The sequence below is a fragment of the Notothenia rossii genome, assembly GCF_949606895.1.
Source record: "Notothenia rossii genome assembly, chromosome: 8".
NCBI classification, from domain to species: Eukaryota; Metazoa; Chordata; class Actinopteri; order Perciformes; family Nototheniidae; genus Notothenia; species Notothenia rossii.
The window spans coordinates 78,833,223-78,851,832 of NC_136906.1; the positions used below are offsets into that span (position 1 = coordinate 78,833,223).

The following is an 18,610-nucleotide window of genomic DNA, read 5'->3' on the forward strand; positions in this document are numbered from 1 at the left end:
GCCTGTGTTTCGTCGTCAGTTCAGCAACTAACATTGGAATCATAATTTCAAACCGTTTTACTTCAGAACGATAAAGTGTAGCCCTGCAATAAAAACGTTATAAACAACATCCGTTATTGATTTAGTCACCTTCATTTAGCAAACACCTCAAAGGTAATTGTACTGACAAGTCCTTTGTGTAATTTGTAATACTGGAGGCTTAATAAAAAGACGTCTTTAATATAGGCCTACATGACTGATATGTTGTAGCCCATCTTTTGTGAGATATGTTATGCCAATAATTAGTGTAGGAAGTTGTGTTATTGTTCCAACAGTTCCTATTCTGAAAAAGTAATCGGCCTACATTGTGCATACTGAAATAAAAGCTTTATTTAACTGTATCACAGAAGGCAAGGAAGGTCAGACTTTAACTAGATGCCTAATTCTGTAAATTAGTTATTTAACGTGTGTGCTGTTTGATTTGTGTGTTAAAAAGCTTTGTGAGGCTTAGATTTTCGTTTTATAGCTTGTTTTATGTCTTTTTTTATTTATTAATGTACGTTTCCTACTACTTTTTATATTCATGTTTATTTTGTGATATTATTTAATTTGTGTAGTTATTTTGATTGTACATATTGTTCTATGTGTGGTGGAGAAATGTGTGCAATAGTTATATAATTCTGAATTGGATGCACCTTTTTATGTATTCATATAACCTATCATTGTTTATATTAATGCCGGGGGGGGGGGGGGGGGGGGGAGTACCACCGCCCAGGGCACCGTATCAGCTAGAACCGCTACTGTCAACTAAAACATGACATGGAGGGGAGGGGAATTGTATATTTGGCGAAAACGAAACTGCTTCACAGACTGGGGAAACCTCGGACATGTAGAGAGATTACCAAACAATTTTCGTCTATTTTATAAGTAGCCTAAGCGTTTTTAAAAAGGTTAGACATATTCTCCTGAATCGCTATCATTCATCGGAGCTACATCACAGTTCTCTAAGGTAACTTTACATGTTCACTCCTGGCCTACATGAAAAGTGTGTGACGCATTTTGTAAAACTTAACTTCATTCTGTTAAATTGTGTAAAGTAATGTTTCTATATCTGCTCCTCAGAGACTAAACCAAGACAAGATGCCTGGTGAGTAGTTAACTTTTACTTTTTTTAAATAAATAAACTTGCCTTTTAAGACCACCATTTTTAGTTACGGACGCCTAAAGGGACATGGAAAAAAAAGTCGGGATAACGGGTTAATTTCTCGTGCGCACAACAAAGTAACCTGATATCCCAACTTTTTTTGTTGTGTCTTTGTTGGAGAAATGTACCGCTGCGCCAAGGAGCAAGGATGAAGTGGAACACATAGGAGGAGAACATCATTTAATTGCAGACTGTTATGTTTACGTGGGGAAATGACAGTGCATGCATTATTTGAGGGGGGTAGCACTTTGACAGTGCTAGTGAACTGTCAACGTGGCGGAGCCTTGCAGCGGGGAAACGGTGGACCTCTGTCGCCTGTCAGCGCAACGTCATTGATGCCGTTTAAAAACATAAAAATGTAAGGGCGGTGCCGGGGCCGTCAGCGAACCGAGCCTTGACGACCGGGTAGTCCCCCTTTTATTAGTTTTATGAAGGAGATGTCGGTCACCGGTAACTTTCTCAAAACAAACAAAAAAAGTCTGGATAACGGTTAGTTTCTCGTTCCGTTATCCAGACTTTTTTTTCCTCTCTTTTGTTTTTCTCTTTAGGGGCTCCGTAAAATGTTAACCCTCTATGGCATGACTTTTTATTTTAGAAGGAAAGAAATGCTTCACCATGTGTTTAAGGAGCTTAGGGGTCCCTGATATTATATCGATTTTAAAATGTGACCCCCCCCCACACCCCTCAACCAGGGGTTTGTTTGTTTCCTCAGGGCAAGAATAGGCGCGTTCACACCGCAGTACTTTTCCCACTTTAGTTCCGATATAGTTCCGAAATGTTGCGTTCACACCAAAAAAATCCGGAACTAAAATGAGTTAATGAGAACCTTTTTACCCCCTTTTCCGTCCCTGCTAGAGAGCAGGGACTTTAGTGGGATAAAAAGGTTCCTATGTCTAATTGGCTGAGCGGATTGCAAACCACGCCCCGTAAAACTCCCAAAAAGTTTTGTGAAGCCGCCATTTTATTATCCTCGCATTATCATTAACTAAAGAGTTCTCATAAACTAAGTTCTGATGAACCTTTGTGGGAAAAGTACTGTGGTGTGAAAGCGGCTAATGTGCTACGACGGTATTGAAACACCAAGGATTTATACAATTCAGAAGAAATTGAAAAAACAACTCTATGAATTCAAAAGGTTTTATTTGTGTCTTTGTGTCTTTCTGTCTGTGACTGTGTGTATCTGTGTGTGTGTGTGTGTGTGTGTGTGTGTGTGTGTGTGTGTGTGTGTGTGTGTGTGTGTGTGTGTGTGTGTGTGTGTGTGTGTGTGTGTGTGTGTGTGTGTGTGTGTGTGTGTGTGTGTGTGTGTGTGTGTGTGTGTGTGTGTGTGTGTGTGTGTGTGTGTGTGTGTGTGTGTGTGTGTGTGTGTGTCAATGTGCCTAACCCTATCTTGACCTTCACTGTCCTCACTGTCAGATGGAATAGCCCTAACAGCCTGGTCGTGTCCCTTCTGCCCATAACATGTTTTGGTGTCCATTTCCTGTAAATATCAGTCGATGGTAAAAACATTGACTAGGTTTATCATTTTACAGCTCAGCACATTTTCACACTTGTATGATATAGCCTGGAAAAAAATGTTCTAATGGGCCTTTCGCACCAACGCGGTTCCAGGGCTGGTTCAGGCTGGAGCGTGAAAAGCACAGTTTTTTTTTTCATCGGATGGAATCAATACATGGGCTGCACAGGTTGTCGGTTGTCCGACTTTAGCTTCGTTGCTATGCTAACATCACCCACCAGAGAAACTTTAATAACAGCGTTGTGATGCCAAACAGCGTAAATTCAGACTGACACACATTCACTTAAGGGGAATTGGGGATATGTATCAGCTGCTTGTGTGACAGTCAGACAGTGAATACTTTTCAGCGGCCGCTGCAGTGAGCTAACCCGGAGCTAACGGGAGAATAAACTCCCGTGGAAGAGCAGTCTGCAGCGGTCGGTAAGTGCAGCTGAAACACATTAATAAACAATGACCCACGGCACTCTGGAGAAAAGTATAAGGTTGGAGAAGTCGTTATTTCATTTAATCTGGCTTCGTGTGATTAAAAGCAACACGATCATCGACCCGACGCAGTCCCCCATTGTTGTTGTTGTTGTTGTTGTTGTTGTTCTAGCCGTAAGCGACGTAAACGGTGACGTCATGACGCAGCAGTGGCAGCAACAGTCGGGCTCTGGGCGGTGTGAACAAAACGGAGGCTGAAAATAAAAACCGGTTCCGAACCAGAAAAGCTCTAGCACGGAGCTAGAATGGGAATCGCGTTGATGTGAAAGCCCTATGAGTGGCACAGTGTTGCCCTGAGACAATGAACAAAACAACGTAGTTTTAGCTAATTAATAAATACATAATAAGTCTTTAAACAATCAAATATACTTATTTACATATTCATGCATATGCAAATATTTTTTATCTGAAGTTGTATACATTTTGAATATGTTAAAAAGTGAAATGTATCTTACCAAGTGGTGGTCCTGAGTCCCCTGCAGCTTTGCTTGCAGAAAGGACTGCTCCACCCCCAGACAAAATGCCACACCCATATAATTCCTTCATTTTGTTGGACACCAGCATGTCAGGTGACATTGTATATATTTAAAAATATATATATATTTAGAAGACCAGTGTGAGGTCGAAACATGTGGTTTGTTTCCTCATTCTGCAGATTGGTGTTTCAGATTTCAGAATGTTATACAGGTGCCTCTAAATAAATTTGAATATTGTGGAAAACTTAATGTATTTCATCAATTTAATTAAAAAAGGGAAACTCATATATTATATTGATATATTACACACAAAGGGAAATATTTCAAGCCTTTATTGTTTTAATGTTCATGGTATCAGTTTACAGAAAAAGAAAACCCAAAATTCAGTTTCTCAGAACATTTGAATATTACATAACAGATATATCTATTGTGGGTTAACGGTGATCATAGTTTTTTTTCTTTTTTTTTAAAGAAAAAGAGCCACATCTTGCAAAAGTAAACTGATAGGGCCTCTTAAGTTTATTTTTTTCTGAGACTCATTAGGTTCTGAATATCTCTTTGCTTACAGGTGGTAACCCAACAATTCTGGCAGTGAAGCATCAAACCCACAATCCTGACTACGATGTAAATGAAAGCAGGAGATCCGTGGACAACCCGAATGCCTTCCTCAACATGAACTATGTGTACGAGGAGACCAACATCCTGAGAAGCAACCGCAACGAAACCTCATCATTGGATGTCCATGGGGCTGCTAGAGGGCCCCAAGTCGAGGTAATGACTAGATTTACTGATCTAAAACAATGCAGTTTACACAATATCAATGCAAAGTGCCCTGATGTAGTAATACCTAAAGGAACATTACTGAGGGTCCACCTCTAACATTTCACAGTAACGTTTGTCTTCTTTCAGGTCGCTCAGGAGCGAGTCATAAGAACTGGCTCGAGATATGACGTCGGATTTTCAGGTAAGAGTCCTGGCTCCTTCCAGTGACACCACCAAAACAATTTATTTCATTCAGTTCACATTCAGATTTAGTCAAATCAATTGGGTATTTTCCAACAGTACAGTCTTTTAAATGACTGACAATTTAGCTTAACATTACAAAAGAAATAATTAGTATCAGAATGTATTTACAGAAGAGTTAAGTTCAGACACTTAGTGATCACACCCCGCGGGCGTTTGATTTACCAGGGCGGGCCCAATCTTCTCTTCATAACAGCTTACATGTAAATATCTAGGGGCCTACACCAAGGGTGTCAAACTCAATTTCATCGCAGACCACATCAGCATTATGGTTGCACTTAAAGGGCCGGTTGTAACTTTAAGACTATATAAATATACATATATAAATATATAATATATATACAATAATCAGTGGCTTTTTTAAATGTACAAAAGTGGTGGGGCACGAACAACTTAGATGTGTATAAGCTTCTGTTGCTTTTTTAAACACGTAAACAAATAGCTGTAGGCTATCAATGGTTCCGATAGAGAGAGGAGGGGGGGGAAACACAGACACTCATCACCGAGGTCACAATATCAATCGATCCAGCAGAGCAATAGCATATAGGCAAAAACACAGAAGATCAACAAAAGATATGACATCAAATGAACTTACAAAAGCTGAAGTCGATGGTCAACTTCATTCATTTTCTTTCAGTTTTACTGATTTTAATCTCTACACGCTGCTCTCTCTCGTCTCTTCTTCACAACTACACTTCACGCGTACTTACAGCCAATCAGCTCTCTGAATTATGAGATGACGTTTGGTGGGTATGCCAGCAAAGTGCCCCTATGCTGATTATTTTTTTGCCACACACATTGAATAGAAAAATACTCTGAGCATGCGCAGTGCAGTTTTTACAGCACTCATTCACTTTGACAGCGAGAGAAAGGGGCTAGATCGGGGCTTGACCCACAGCGGCTCATTAGGCACACTGTAGACCAGGGGTGCCCAACCTTTTTTGAACCGAGAGCTACTTTTAAAGTTGCCAGTCTGCCGAGATCTACCAGTCCAAATAGAGAGGCGTAGCCATTACTGACAGCCTACTACCAGGTAAATACACACTTCTACTTTTATAAATCTGACCTTTGTACGATTAATACTTCATAAAATACTGCAGATCCTTTATCTTACCTCTTTCTAATCTACACACATACAAGTATTTAACTGAAGTTACACAACAGTGTTGTTGATACAGAGTTGGAGTTTATTCACACGTCACATACTACAGTGGGTAATGTTTTCTAGAAACGTTGAGCAGTGCTGCCACATATGACACAGGAAAAAAAGAAAAGACTTGTCATTATATAAATAGTGTTGCTACAAAAGTATACATTAGGCTTACTAATAAGACAACTCAGATCTGAAGCTACACAGGAATCTGCTGCCAAAGTGCAATAAAAAAGACAAAATGAACAGAATCAAACCCTTTTTTTTTTGTTGCATTTTAGTAGAGTATAAAAAGAAATGCCTTTAAAATAGGATGCAAGCAACACTAGTTTCTTAACCTGACTTGATAATAGACTATAATCAATTTAAACAGATCTTAATGTTTGCATTCTTATACCATTTTGTGCAATAATTATAATGAATAAGTTCAAACACACTCAAACTTACAGCTGATTAATAACGGTATCTAACTTGAGTTTTTATTATATCAAAAACCTGTTGAAATGCTGATGTTATTTTCACTGTCCCCCAAAAAGCGCGCCGGCAGCCTCCAGGAATGCTTCTTTCACAACTTCTCCGTCTTTGAAAGACTTCATGTGTTTCTCAAGAACGTGACTGACACGATAAGATGCTATGGAAGCAGCCTTGCTCTTGTTGGGCCTGGTGAAAATGGACTGCTGTGCATTTAGCTGTCCTTTCAGGCCCCTCCCCTTTTGGGAGCGTAGGGCAGAATTAGGAGGGAATTCCGTCTCGTAGCGTTTGTGCACTGTTTTGAAATGCCGCTCCTAAATGACCCTTCTTCGATAAAGCCACGCTCGCATTGCAGATGAGAGACAGATGGACTTTGAAATTGGAATAGATACAAAAATAATCATCCTCCCACTCGGAGTGAAATTATATATGTTGGGCTCTTTTGCTTCTGCCATAATTGCGGTCTTGTGTGTGTGCGGACTGTCACTCCTGTTGTCACGGACAACGTCAGCAAACTAGTGCCCACCAGCCACGCCCCGACACATGGGGTCACGCCAATCACAAAGCTTAGATGCATTCAAGTGCATTATTCTGGCACAGGAAGATTATGTTTTAGGACATTAACGGTAAAACTGAATATTGTTGTTCTATTTTTAGACACATCTCGCGATCGACTAGGAATCTCCCCGCGATCGACCGGTCGATCGACTGGTTGGGCAACCCTGCTGTAGACACTAATTAGAAGAACACAGACTAAAACAGCAATTTACAGACGAATCAGATGATTAAACATGATCTAACCCTAACCCTCTCTCTGTGGTTTAAGTTTGACCAAGTATATAAGCCATGGGGTTTATTAGTGGACAAGTCTCCTCTGATTTTTACTGGATATCAATTTGAATGTGTTTGATAATGGTTGATGTGTTGCTCTCCACAGCGGGCCTCATTGAAGAAAAGGGATGTTTTTGAATATAAAAATATAATAAATTTGACTCATTACTTTTTTTTCCTTTTTTTTCAGGGTTTACGGACAACTTCAAGTATATTATTGGTGGTGTCATTGTTGTTTTGGCATTTGTGATTTTCAGACATATATAATAAGATGTGACGGCTGTCGCTTGCATGCACAAGAAACCCAAACAACACCATGGAGGGTATGATCACAATATTCATTCATAAGGGAGAAAAAGTAATATGCATGTGTAATTATCTACAGTATCTTGAATACAGAGGGATGCTATTATTGTGATTACTGTATTTGTGTGAAGGTTGATTAAGATGATTTTGATCACTTCAATTCATTGTTAAGCACAATATAGGTGAAAATAGAGGACAAATAATCAATCTGCATCAAGTAAGTGACTGGAGGTACACATTCTGTGGTATGTTGACTTATTGAAATGTGTGTGAAGTAAGGGTACGGTCAAACCTCATCAAGATGTTATTACATGATTGCTGTTGATTTCTACTCCATGAAATATACAAATAATGCTTTTGCTTCATAAAGAAAACAACCAAAATAAATCAATTTAAGTGATTCTGATGAAATGTGTCTCATTGTTGATAAAGAAATGCTTATCAGAAAAACACTAACAATTGATCTTCACTCATAACAAGTAAAGATCAAATGTTTAGCTTCAATGTAGCTCACATGGCTACATTTGAAATTAAACAAGTTTAAATACCAGATGATCTTTGGCTGATACCACGCCTACTGTAAAAATAATGTCACCTACCAACTCAACTCTGGGATCCTAGCCAGCCTCGCTTACAAAATCAATATTTAAGCAGGTTCTCCAGATCCAAGTTGAAAAGTCAAAGAATACAGGACGTTGTTTATAACAACACATTATCACTCCCAACTCGTACTACAGTGACGTCATGTCGGGATCCCTTGGTGTGTGTGTGTGTGTGTGTGTGTGTGTGTGTGTGTGTGTGTGTGTGTGTGTGTGCGCGCGCGTGTGTGTGTGTGTGTGTGTGTGACTGGCTGATGGGGTCTCAAAACGGTTTGTTCACAATTTATGTAAACACATATTTCCAAGGCACTGCTTTATAATTATTAGGATAAATATAAACAGGTTTGAAATCATTCTAATGTATACTATAGGACAGTAAACCAAAAATATCGTTTAAAACTGGAGATATTAAAAAAATTGCATGAATAAATAAATGTTAACTAGTTAAAATAAGATATGAATGAACAACAAAAATAAAATAAGCTACATTTATTTGTTATTGGCTATGGTAGGTTATTGGTTATGTTCACATACTTATTTGATTAATAAAATGTAAACCGATCTTTTTCATATGGGTGTTTAGAGTTGTGCCCCCTTGATCAGGGGCCGTATTCACAAAGCATTTTATTTTACCGCTAGGAGTGCTCCTAACTCGCGCTAAAACATTTTACGTAGGAGTTTTTTCTTAAAAGTTATTCACAAAGCCGCTGAGACCTACTCATACTAAGGATAAATCACTAAGAGTGACGCGCCGTTGCTATGGATTACGTCGATTCTCGTGCATGAGTTTAGAAGCGGTCAGTACGGTGATTGGTTGTTCAGAGTAGGCGGTCTCGGTGAAACTAATCCGCAACATCCCACAAACGAGCCCACTAAAACAAGGAAATAGCCTAGGCTAGAAATGTATTCCTATCAAATAGTTATGGACAGTGCAGTTAGCAGAATACACGCATGATGACAAGTTTGTGCAGACCACGATAATGACGTTGTATATGCACGTTAAAGAGAGAGAGCAAACAATAAAAATACGTAAATTGCATTAAATCGAGGAGGCAATTAAAAGCACCCCGCAAACTATTATCCAATGAGCATATTTCCAGCACTTAAACACTTTCAATAACAGCCCATACCGCCGTTCAAGTCCCCCTATCATGATGAATGAAAACAATCTGCGTGTTGATGGAATGTACATTCTTTCTATTGACGAACACGTCCTCATCTTTTGATGGCGCAATTATTTTTATGTGCGTCCCGTCAATAGCACCGACCACACCGGGCATACCTGCATTGCCATGAAGTTGGCTTTGATCCTGTGTAGTTGTTGATTGTCCAAAGGAAACCGGATAAACTGTTGGATGATATGTGGTCTAGAGAGCGCGTTGATGGTTTGGTTTATGGCACGGCTGACTGATGGTTGCGATATTCCTAAATCGTCGGCATTGCAAAGTTGCATTTTCCCTGTTGCTAAATATCGTAGTGTTGCCAAACATTTTATTTCCGGACTAATCGGGTTATTCCTGTTAGTCGGGGATGTTATTGCATCCCGCACTAATTCCACAACAAGTTTGATACCCTCACGATTTAGCCGATATCTCTTGATCAATTCACAGTCTTCCATTGTCTCCAAAACATTTCGTCTCTCAGCCATTTTCAGATTCTTTGTGAATAGGTCTTACTGAGTTAGGAGTCCTCTCGAGGACTTTTAAGCTCTCCCAGACTTAGGTGCTACTTTTAGGCCTAAAACACTTTGTGAATTGCACTTGGTGAATAAAATTAGGAGTCCTAAATTTAAGACTGACACGCCCATTATGCTTAGGAGTTTCTCCTAAATTCGCCGGTTAGGAGCTACTTTTAGCCCTAAAATCCTTTGTGAATACGGCCCCAGGTCTCTAGTAATTGTGTGATCAAAGTGCACCAGATTTAAGCATTTTACTTTAAAATACAAAACAAAATCTTTCCGGGGGGCATACCAGGGCCGTCCCTCCCTACAGGCCGATCATGCAGGCTGCATGGGGACTCACATTGCGCAGGGGGCCTCGGCTTACCCAGTTCAATAACAGTTCAAGTTCACAGCCTAAAAAACATGGAGCATTTTTTCCCCTTTTATTCATTTTTACGTCAATTTGCACATTTCATGGTGATGCTCAGCCTCTCCCCTTAACTCCTAACAGTCATCATCATGTCAACAACAACACAGAGAAATACTGATAGAAATGTGTGTGTAGTTGTTGATACATTGCTGACAGAGGGAACTACATTTGAATACAGATTTAAGAAATATCAGTTTTTGAGCATGTCATAAGCATAATTTGTCTTGACTATATTACAACTATATTATAATAAAATAATATAGTATTTATATTATTGAATTGATTATGATTATTAGTAGAAGTAGTTTATTTGCATTAATTATATGTTAATCTTTTTGAGGCTAGTATTTGGCAGGAAATGCAGACGTATTCACCTGTAAACGCATACTGAATGACATACATGCACATTTACCATTGACCTACCTGTTTAAAAAAGTAACTGTGTTGATAATAATAATAAACAGGAATTATATTTGCAAATTACTTTGTTCTTTGTTTCCCCACATTTATTTTCACTCCTGTCGGCGGGGGTGGGGGGGGGGGGTGGGGGGGGCCTCATCTCACAATGTCGCTTGGGGCCCCAAGTTGGCCAGGGACGGCCCTGCCCGGACCCCCCTAGAGGATGTGGCTTCCATCCCCCAATTAAAACATGTGCATACAAAAATGAACACATTTGAAACTTTCTTTATGTATATAACCAACATGTCTATATGTTTCAGTTTGTGTAGTGTATTGGTCTTTTGTAAAGATTTTTCATTTATTCTTTATATATTCTATTGTGTTTTGCTTGGAGGGGGGGGGGGGCACCAAATCATAATCTTGCCTAGGGCACCAAAATGTCTAGGGCCGGCCCTGCCAAAAGATAATCATAAATAAATATAACATAGTGAAAATAAATATATTGCAAAGCTCTAAACAGCAGCATCCAACCGTCTCCAATCCTTGGATATTACATGTCACTGCATGCATGCACCGAGCACCCGTAGCGCGGAGATCATCATATCATTCTGTCTTGTATTACCGAACAACAAAAAAACTACAAAAAAAAGGCTCGTTCGCGGGTGAGTGCCGGCTCGTTCGCGACCGACACATCACTACTGTGACAGTTGTCGCGTTGGGCCAAATAGAAAGCGAAACTCTGACATTTACGGATCTGGCAAAGAGATTAACAAACAATTTTCATCCGTTTTATAAATAAGCGTTTTAAAAAGGTTAGACATATTCTCCATTAATCTCTAACATTCATCGGGGCTACATCACAGTTCTCTAAGCAAGGTAACTTTACATCTTCACTCCTGGTCTACCCAAAGAGTGTGTGACGCATCTTGTAAAGCTTAATAAATTGTGTAAAGTAATTTTTCTATAGGGGAGAGTCGGGTAAGTTGAGCCATTTTTTATGAGAAATGACACATAGTAAAAATGAAAACACACACCTATAATTCAGGATGTCTCCTATCAATGGCAATGATAATAATTAAGATGTGATCAAGGGCAGTGAAAATATTACTTCTTTAAAAAAAAAGTTGTGGCTCAACTTGCCCCGGGTTAGGGGTAAGTTGATCCAGGTCAGGGGGTACATTGAACCACTTTTCAACCCTGGGCATACCTTCAACAAATCATAAAGGTAACTATAAACAATAAATAACAAACCAAATACAAGCTTAGTTTTTCAATTATCTTTAATATAAATTTCGATTGAATTGATTGATTTTTTTTAACATGTTAAAAGGAAAAGTAATCATACAAATGGTGATACAATTTCATACATCTTACCAATCAAACACAGGGTGAATTCAACTTTAAATGTAGCCTACAATGAGCTCTTATTATCAACTTGGCCTACTTTCATTCATTTCTCCATTGAAAAACGGGCTCAACTTACCCCAAGGCCCATGGTTCACTTTACCCCATAGCCACCATTTTAGAAAAAATAGCCTAGCATTACAATTCAGAGTAATCTTTAGCTTAATGATTCACATGGTTTAATACGCTGCCAACACATCAACATATACAATATATGTGTTTAAACATGGATACTTTTTTTTTGACATTACAGACGATATAGCTGACATCTATAAAATGTACTAAAAACGCTTTTTTGTAAAAATGTTTACTTACCAGACCACAATGAGTACCTATCTTTCACAGGTAATGAAAAATGGGTGGAGCTTGCATCATTTCTGGTCACTTGATTACAACTATAAGGCGTTGCCTGGTTACAGGGAGTGGCTCAATTTACCCACTGGCTCAACTTACCCCCTTCTCCCCTATCTGCTCCTCAGAGACTGGACCAAGAAAAGATGCCTGGTGAGTAGTTCACTTTTATTTGTTTTAAATAAATAAACTTGCCTTTTAAGACCACAATGTTTAAATGTTAAATATATTTAGTTATGAAGTTTAGGAATGTGTAATACACTCTTTTCAACTGATGCTGAATCTAGATCAGGTTATTATTTGAGCAGATTATCTTTCATCTATACCCTTTCACACCAAACCAGTTCCCCTTTAGCCTCCGTGCTTTTCTGGCAGAGGTAACTAAGTACATTCAAGTACTGTTAAGTACAATTTGGAGGTACTTGTGCTTTACTTGAGTATTTCCATGTTATGCTACTCTGTACTTCTACTCCACTACAGTTCAGAGGTAAATTGTGTACTTTTACTCCACTGCATGCATTGAATACATTTAGTTACTTCACAGATGTGGATGAATGATGTGAAATATAATCAAGTGTTAAATCAGACTTTAGTTCCACCTGGAGTAAATCCACCAGCTACCCTGCAGTATACAAAGTCATTCAAACTAGCTGCACCTTTACCAGCTTTGAGAACACTTTCATGATCAGTCATTATAAAACATATCATATATATTATTCTGAAATGGACCAATCTGCACAATGAATACTTTTACTGTCGCTACTTTCACTATATTTTGATGAGAATACTTTTCTACTTTCACTTGAGGAACATTTTGAATGCAGGACTTTTACTGTAACAGAGTATTCCTACACTCTGGGACTATTACTTTTACTCAAGTACAAAATCTGAGTACTTCTACTTTTACTCAAGAACAAGATCAGAGTACTTCTACTTTTACTCAAGTACAAGATCTGAGTACTTCTACTTTTACTCAAGAACAAGATCAGAGTACTTCTACTTTTACTCAAGTACAAGATCTGAGTACTTCTACTTTTACTCAAGTACAAGATCTGAGTACTTCTACTTTTACTCAAGTACAAGATCTGAGTACTTCTACTTTTACTCAAGTACAAGATCTGAGTACTTCTACTTTTACTCAAGTACAAGATCTGAGTACTTCTACTTTTACTCAAGAACAAGATCAGAGTACTTCTACTTTTACTCAAGTACAAGATCTGAGTACTTCTACTTTTACTCAAGTACAAGATCTGAGTACTTCTACTTTTACTCAAGTACAAGATCTGAGTACTTCTACTTTTACTCAAGTACAAGATCTGAGTACTTCTACTTTTACTCAAGTACAAGATCTGAGTACTTCTACTTTTACTCAAAAATAAGATCTGAGTACTTCTACTTTTACTCAAGTACAAGATCTGAGTACTTCTACTTTTACTCAAGTACAAGATCTGAGTACTTCTACTTTTACTCAAGTACAAGATCTGAGTACTTCTACTTTTACTCAAGAACAAGATCAGAGTACTTCTACTTTTACTCAAGTACAAGATCTGAGTACTTCTACTTTTACTCAAGTACAAGATCTGAGTACTTCTACTTTTACTCAAGAACAAGATCAGAGTACTTCTACTTTTACTCAAGTACAAGATCTGAGTACTTCTACTTTCAGTCAAGTACAAGATCTGAGTACTTCTACTTTTACTCAAGAACAAGATCAGAGTACTTCTACTTTTACTCAAGTACAAGATCTGAGTACTTCTACTTTTACTCAAGTACAAGATCTGAGTACTTCTACTTTTACTCAAGTACAAGATCTGAGTACTTCTACTTTTACTCAACTACAAGATCTGAGTACTTCTACTTTTACTCAAGTACAAGATCTGAGTACTTCTACTTTTACTCAAGTACAAGATCTGAGTACTTCTACTTTTACTCAAGTACAAGATCTGAGTACTTCTACTTTTACTCAAGTACAAGATCTGAGTACTTCTACTTTTACTCAAGTACACGATCTGAGTACTTCTACTTTTACTCAAGTACAAGATCAGAGTACTTCTACTTTTACTCAAGTACAAGATCTGAGTACTTCTACTTTTACTCAAGTACAAGATCTGAGTACTTCTACTTTTACTCAAGTACAAGATCTGAGTACTTCTACTTTTACTCAAGTACAAGATCTGAGTACTTCTACTTTTACTCAAGTATAAGATCTGAGTACTTCTACTTTTACTCAAGAACAAGATCTGAGTACTTTTACTTTTACTCAAGTACAAGATCTGAGTACTTCTACTTTTACTCAAGAACAAGAGCTGAGTACTTCTACTTTTACTCAAGTACAAGATCTGAGTACTTCTACTTTTACTCAAGAACAAGATCTGAGTACTTCTACTTTTACTCAAGTACAAGATCTGAGTACTTCTACTTTTACTCAAGTACAAGATCTGAGTACTTCTACTTTTACTCAAGTACAAGATCTGAGTACTTCTACTTTTACTCAAGTACAAGATCTGAGTACTTCTACTTTTACTCAAGTACAAGATCTGAGTACTTCTACTTTTACTCAAGAACAAGATCTGAGTACTTCTACTTTTACTCAAGTACACGATCTGAGTACTTCTACTTTTACTCAAGTACAAGATCTGAGTACTTCTACTTTTACTCAAGTACAAGATCTGAGTACTTCTACTTTTACTCAAGTACAAGATCTGAGTACTTCTACTTTTACTCAAGTACAAGATCTGAGTACTTCTACTTGTACTCAAGTACACGATCTGAGTACTTCTACTTTTACTCAAGTACAAGATCTGAGTACTTCTACTTTTACTCAAGTACAAGATCTGAGTACTTCTACTTTTACTCAAGTACAAGATCTGAGTACTTCTACTTGTACTCAAGTACACGATCTGAGTACTTCTACTTTTACTCAAGTACAAGATCTGAGTACTTCTACTTTTACTCAAGTACAAGATCTGAGTATTTCTCCCACCTCTGTTTTTTGGCGTCATGACTCAAACATTCTTCCTTGTCTTTAATGTCATGGAAGAACTTCTATGTGCGGGCAGGAGGAACCGAAAGTGCTCATCAAGACATTGTTGAGCAACTGAAAGGGGCCCCTATTTCATTTGTTTCTTGTGGGTTATCAGTGATCATAGTTTTTAAAAATGTTTAAAGAAAAAGAGCCACGTCTTGCAAAACTAAACTGATCTTCCCTCTTAAGTTAATTTTTTTCTGAGACTCATTAGGTTCTGGTATACTTTTGCTTACAGATGGTAAACCAACAACTCTGACAGTGAGGCATCACAACCACAATCCTGACTACAATGTAAATGAAAGCAGGAGATCCGTGGTCAACCCGTATGCCTTCCTCAACGTGAACTATATGTACGAGGAGACCAACATCCTGAGAAGCAACCGCAACGAAACCTCATCATTGGATGTCAATGGGGCTGCTAGAGGGAACCAAGTCGTGGTAATGACTAGATTTACTGATCTAAAACAATGAAGTTTACACAATATCAATGCAAAGTGCCCTGATGTAGTAATACCTAAAGGAACAGTACTGAGGGTCCACCTCTAACATTTCACAGTAACGCTTGTCTTCTTTCAGGTCCCTCAGGAGCGAGTCATAAGATCTGCCTTCAGATTTCAGGCCGGAGGTTCAGGTAAGAGTCGTTGCTCCTTCCAGTGACACCACCAAAACAATTTATTTTGTTCAGTTCACATTCAGATTTAGACAAATCGATTGGGTATTTTCCAACGTTACAGTCTTTTAAATGACTGACAATTTAGCTTAACATTACAAAAGAAATAATTAGTATCAGAATGTATTTACAGAAGAGTTAAGCTCAGACACTTAGGCGCTGTTTACACAGGAACGAAAACAGTTGTATCTGCTACTTTTGTCTTTCGTGTCTTTTCACACGAGGCCGTAACGGAACCGTGGAAACGGACCCCTCAAACGATAATGGGTCCCGAGGTGGATAGATCTGCGGACGAAACGAACGCTCTGGGGGGCCTAACGGCTCCGTGTGTACGTCCAATACGATCATTTCCTGATAACGATGAAGCCATAGCCCCGTGTATGGTATATTTTGTGGCGGAAGTACAGCGCCACTTACAGGCCCGGCATATGTCCAGCGGTCTCGTGTGAACGGACAAGTTTCTTGAGCCGATACCGTGCGAACAGAAGACTTTTTTTTTATATCAAATTTGGTTCGTTCTCCGTTTCGTCCCCTGTAAATGGGGCCTTAGTGATCACACCCGGAGGCCGTTTGATTTACCATGGCGGGCCCAATGTTGTCTTCATAACAGCTACATCTACATATCTATGGGCCTACGCCAGGGGTGTCAAACTCAATTTCATTGCGGTTCACATTGGCATTATGGTTTCTTTCAAAGGGCCGGTTGTAGGTAGTTGTAACTATAATATATATTAAATAATGTATTATATTATTATTATTATTGCCTCTGCATTGGATTATTATCAGTTCTGGTAACAACTTAATATATAACTACGTATGAAAGAAGAAGTCTACGGCAAATAATTGAAAGCAAATATTCAACAATTACATCAATTGTAACTGATGGGCCTAATAAAGCTGTAACAATGCTTTCTCCTCCTGGTAGTGATATGTGTCGTAAAAAGTTATAGTATATTTCTTTTAAAAAAAAAGAAAAACCATGATGAAAAAAGTCATAATATACCATGTCAAAATGTTTAAATGCCAATAAACCTAATTTAGTTTTTGGATGGGTTTCCAATGAGTAGCATTTACATAATGAATTTTTAACCATTTATTTAAAGTGGGTAAAGGTGGGGTCTGATCTGATGTGAGCCTCAACTAATAATTAAAGGACTCTTTCTCTATGGTTTAAATTTGACCAAGTATATAAGCCATGGGGTTTATTAGTGGACAAGTCACATCTGATTTTTACTGGATATCAATTTGAATGTGTTTGATAATGGTTGCGCTCCACAGCGGGCATCATTGAAAAAAAGGGATGTTTTTTAATATTAAAAAAATAGTACATTTGACTCATTACTTTTTTTCTTCTCTTTTTTTTAGGGTTGAAGGACATCTCCGTGTATATTGTTGTGGCTGGTTTCATTGTTGTTTTGGCATTTTTGATGTTCAGACATATACAATAAGATGTGAGGGTTGTCGCTTGCATGCACAAGAAACCCAAACAACACCATGGAGGGTATGATCACAATAAATGATTCATAAGGGAGAACAAGTAGTATGCATGTTTAATTATCTGCAGTATCTTAATAAAGAAAATAATCAAAATAAATCAATTTAAGTGATTATATCATTTTTGTGTGGCTTGTTTTGTGATTCTGATGAAATGTGTCTCATTGTTGATAAAAAATGCCAATCAGAAAAACCCAAACACTTGATCTTCACCCATAACAAGTAAAGATCAAATGTGTAGATTCAATCACGGCTCACATGGCTAAATGTGAAAGTAGTGTTGCGTTTCTTTTCGTTGAAGGGTGAGACCCGAGTTAGCACTGTTGAGCCAATATCCATTTTTTTACTGACAACAGATATATAAATAATCATTCTTTATAAATTAGATTTCCCTGACACTGACTCCTCTCACGTGGAAACTATTCACAATAAGGGAAGAGGAAAACGGGAGGGACACAATATGAAGGGGGGAAGTCCCCCACAAATAATCTTCTGTGTACAGAGACTGAATTTTGGAGGACCCGCCCACTGATTCTAGACAAGCCAGTTATTTAATCAGAGATTGCAAAAGTACACACACCCTTTACTCAAGTAGAAGTAAAGATATTCGTGTTTAAAAGTAATAAAAGTAGAAGTACTGACTAAACTTCTTTACTCAAGTCAAAGTAAAGAGCTTTGAAATGTACTTCAGTAAAAAGTACCCATAACTAGCAGCTGTTTTAAAGAGTACCTGACCTCCCTTTATATTAATAGATCAATAATGTCATTGTTAGCTAATGAATGTTTCCATGGTGACCAACGGCAACATGACAACGTTTCCATTGGTCCCTCTTCTTTAGAGAAGACCAGGAAATGATGGATACACGGATCGTGTTCAAATCAATAGGCACGCAATGACTCTAAATAATAATGATCACGCCACCAAACACACATTCAGACTAAAGGAACCAGCCTGTTTGGAAAATGAGAGAAGTAGAAAGTACAGGTATTTGTGTTTAACATGTGAGAAGTAGAAAGTACAGGTATTTGTGTTTAACATGTGAGAAGTAGAAAGTACAGGTATTTGTGTTCAAAGTGTAAGAAGTAGAAAGTACAGGTATTTGTGTTCAACATGTAAGAAGTAGAAAGTACAGGTATTT

At 38.1% G+C, this 18,610-nt stretch overlaps 2 protein-coding genes across 2 annotated transcripts; both read left to right on the forward strand.

Moving 5' to 3' along the window:
• The first annotated feature begins 801 nt into the window (after nucleotides 1-801).
• On the forward strand, nucleotides 802-7,837 carry LOC307015263 (uncharacterized protein). Its single transcript, XM_079643773.1, has 5 exons — nucleotides 802-988; nucleotides 1,102-1,126; nucleotides 4,224-4,426; nucleotides 4,565-4,619; nucleotides 7,321-7,837. Exons 2-5 carry the CDS (start codon nucleotides 1,120-1,122, stop codon nucleotides 7,395-7,397), a joined length of 342 nt encoding a protein of 113 aa, XP_079499899.1. The 5' UTR covers nucleotides 802-988; nucleotides 1,102-1,119; the 3' UTR covers nucleotides 7,398-7,837.
• A 4,465-nt stretch (nucleotides 7,838-12,302) lies between these two features.
• LOC307014034 (uncharacterized protein) lies at nucleotides 12,303-17,589 on the forward strand. Its single transcript, XM_079641680.1, has 4 exons — nucleotides 12,303-12,432; nucleotides 15,543-15,745; nucleotides 15,884-15,938; nucleotides 17,343-17,589. Exons 1-4 carry the CDS (start codon nucleotides 12,426-12,428, stop codon nucleotides 17,423-17,425), a joined length of 348 nt encoding a protein of 115 aa, XP_079497806.1. The 5' UTR covers nucleotides 12,303-12,425; the 3' UTR covers nucleotides 17,426-17,589.
• The last annotated feature ends 1,021 nt before the right edge of the window (nucleotides 17,590-18,610 follow it).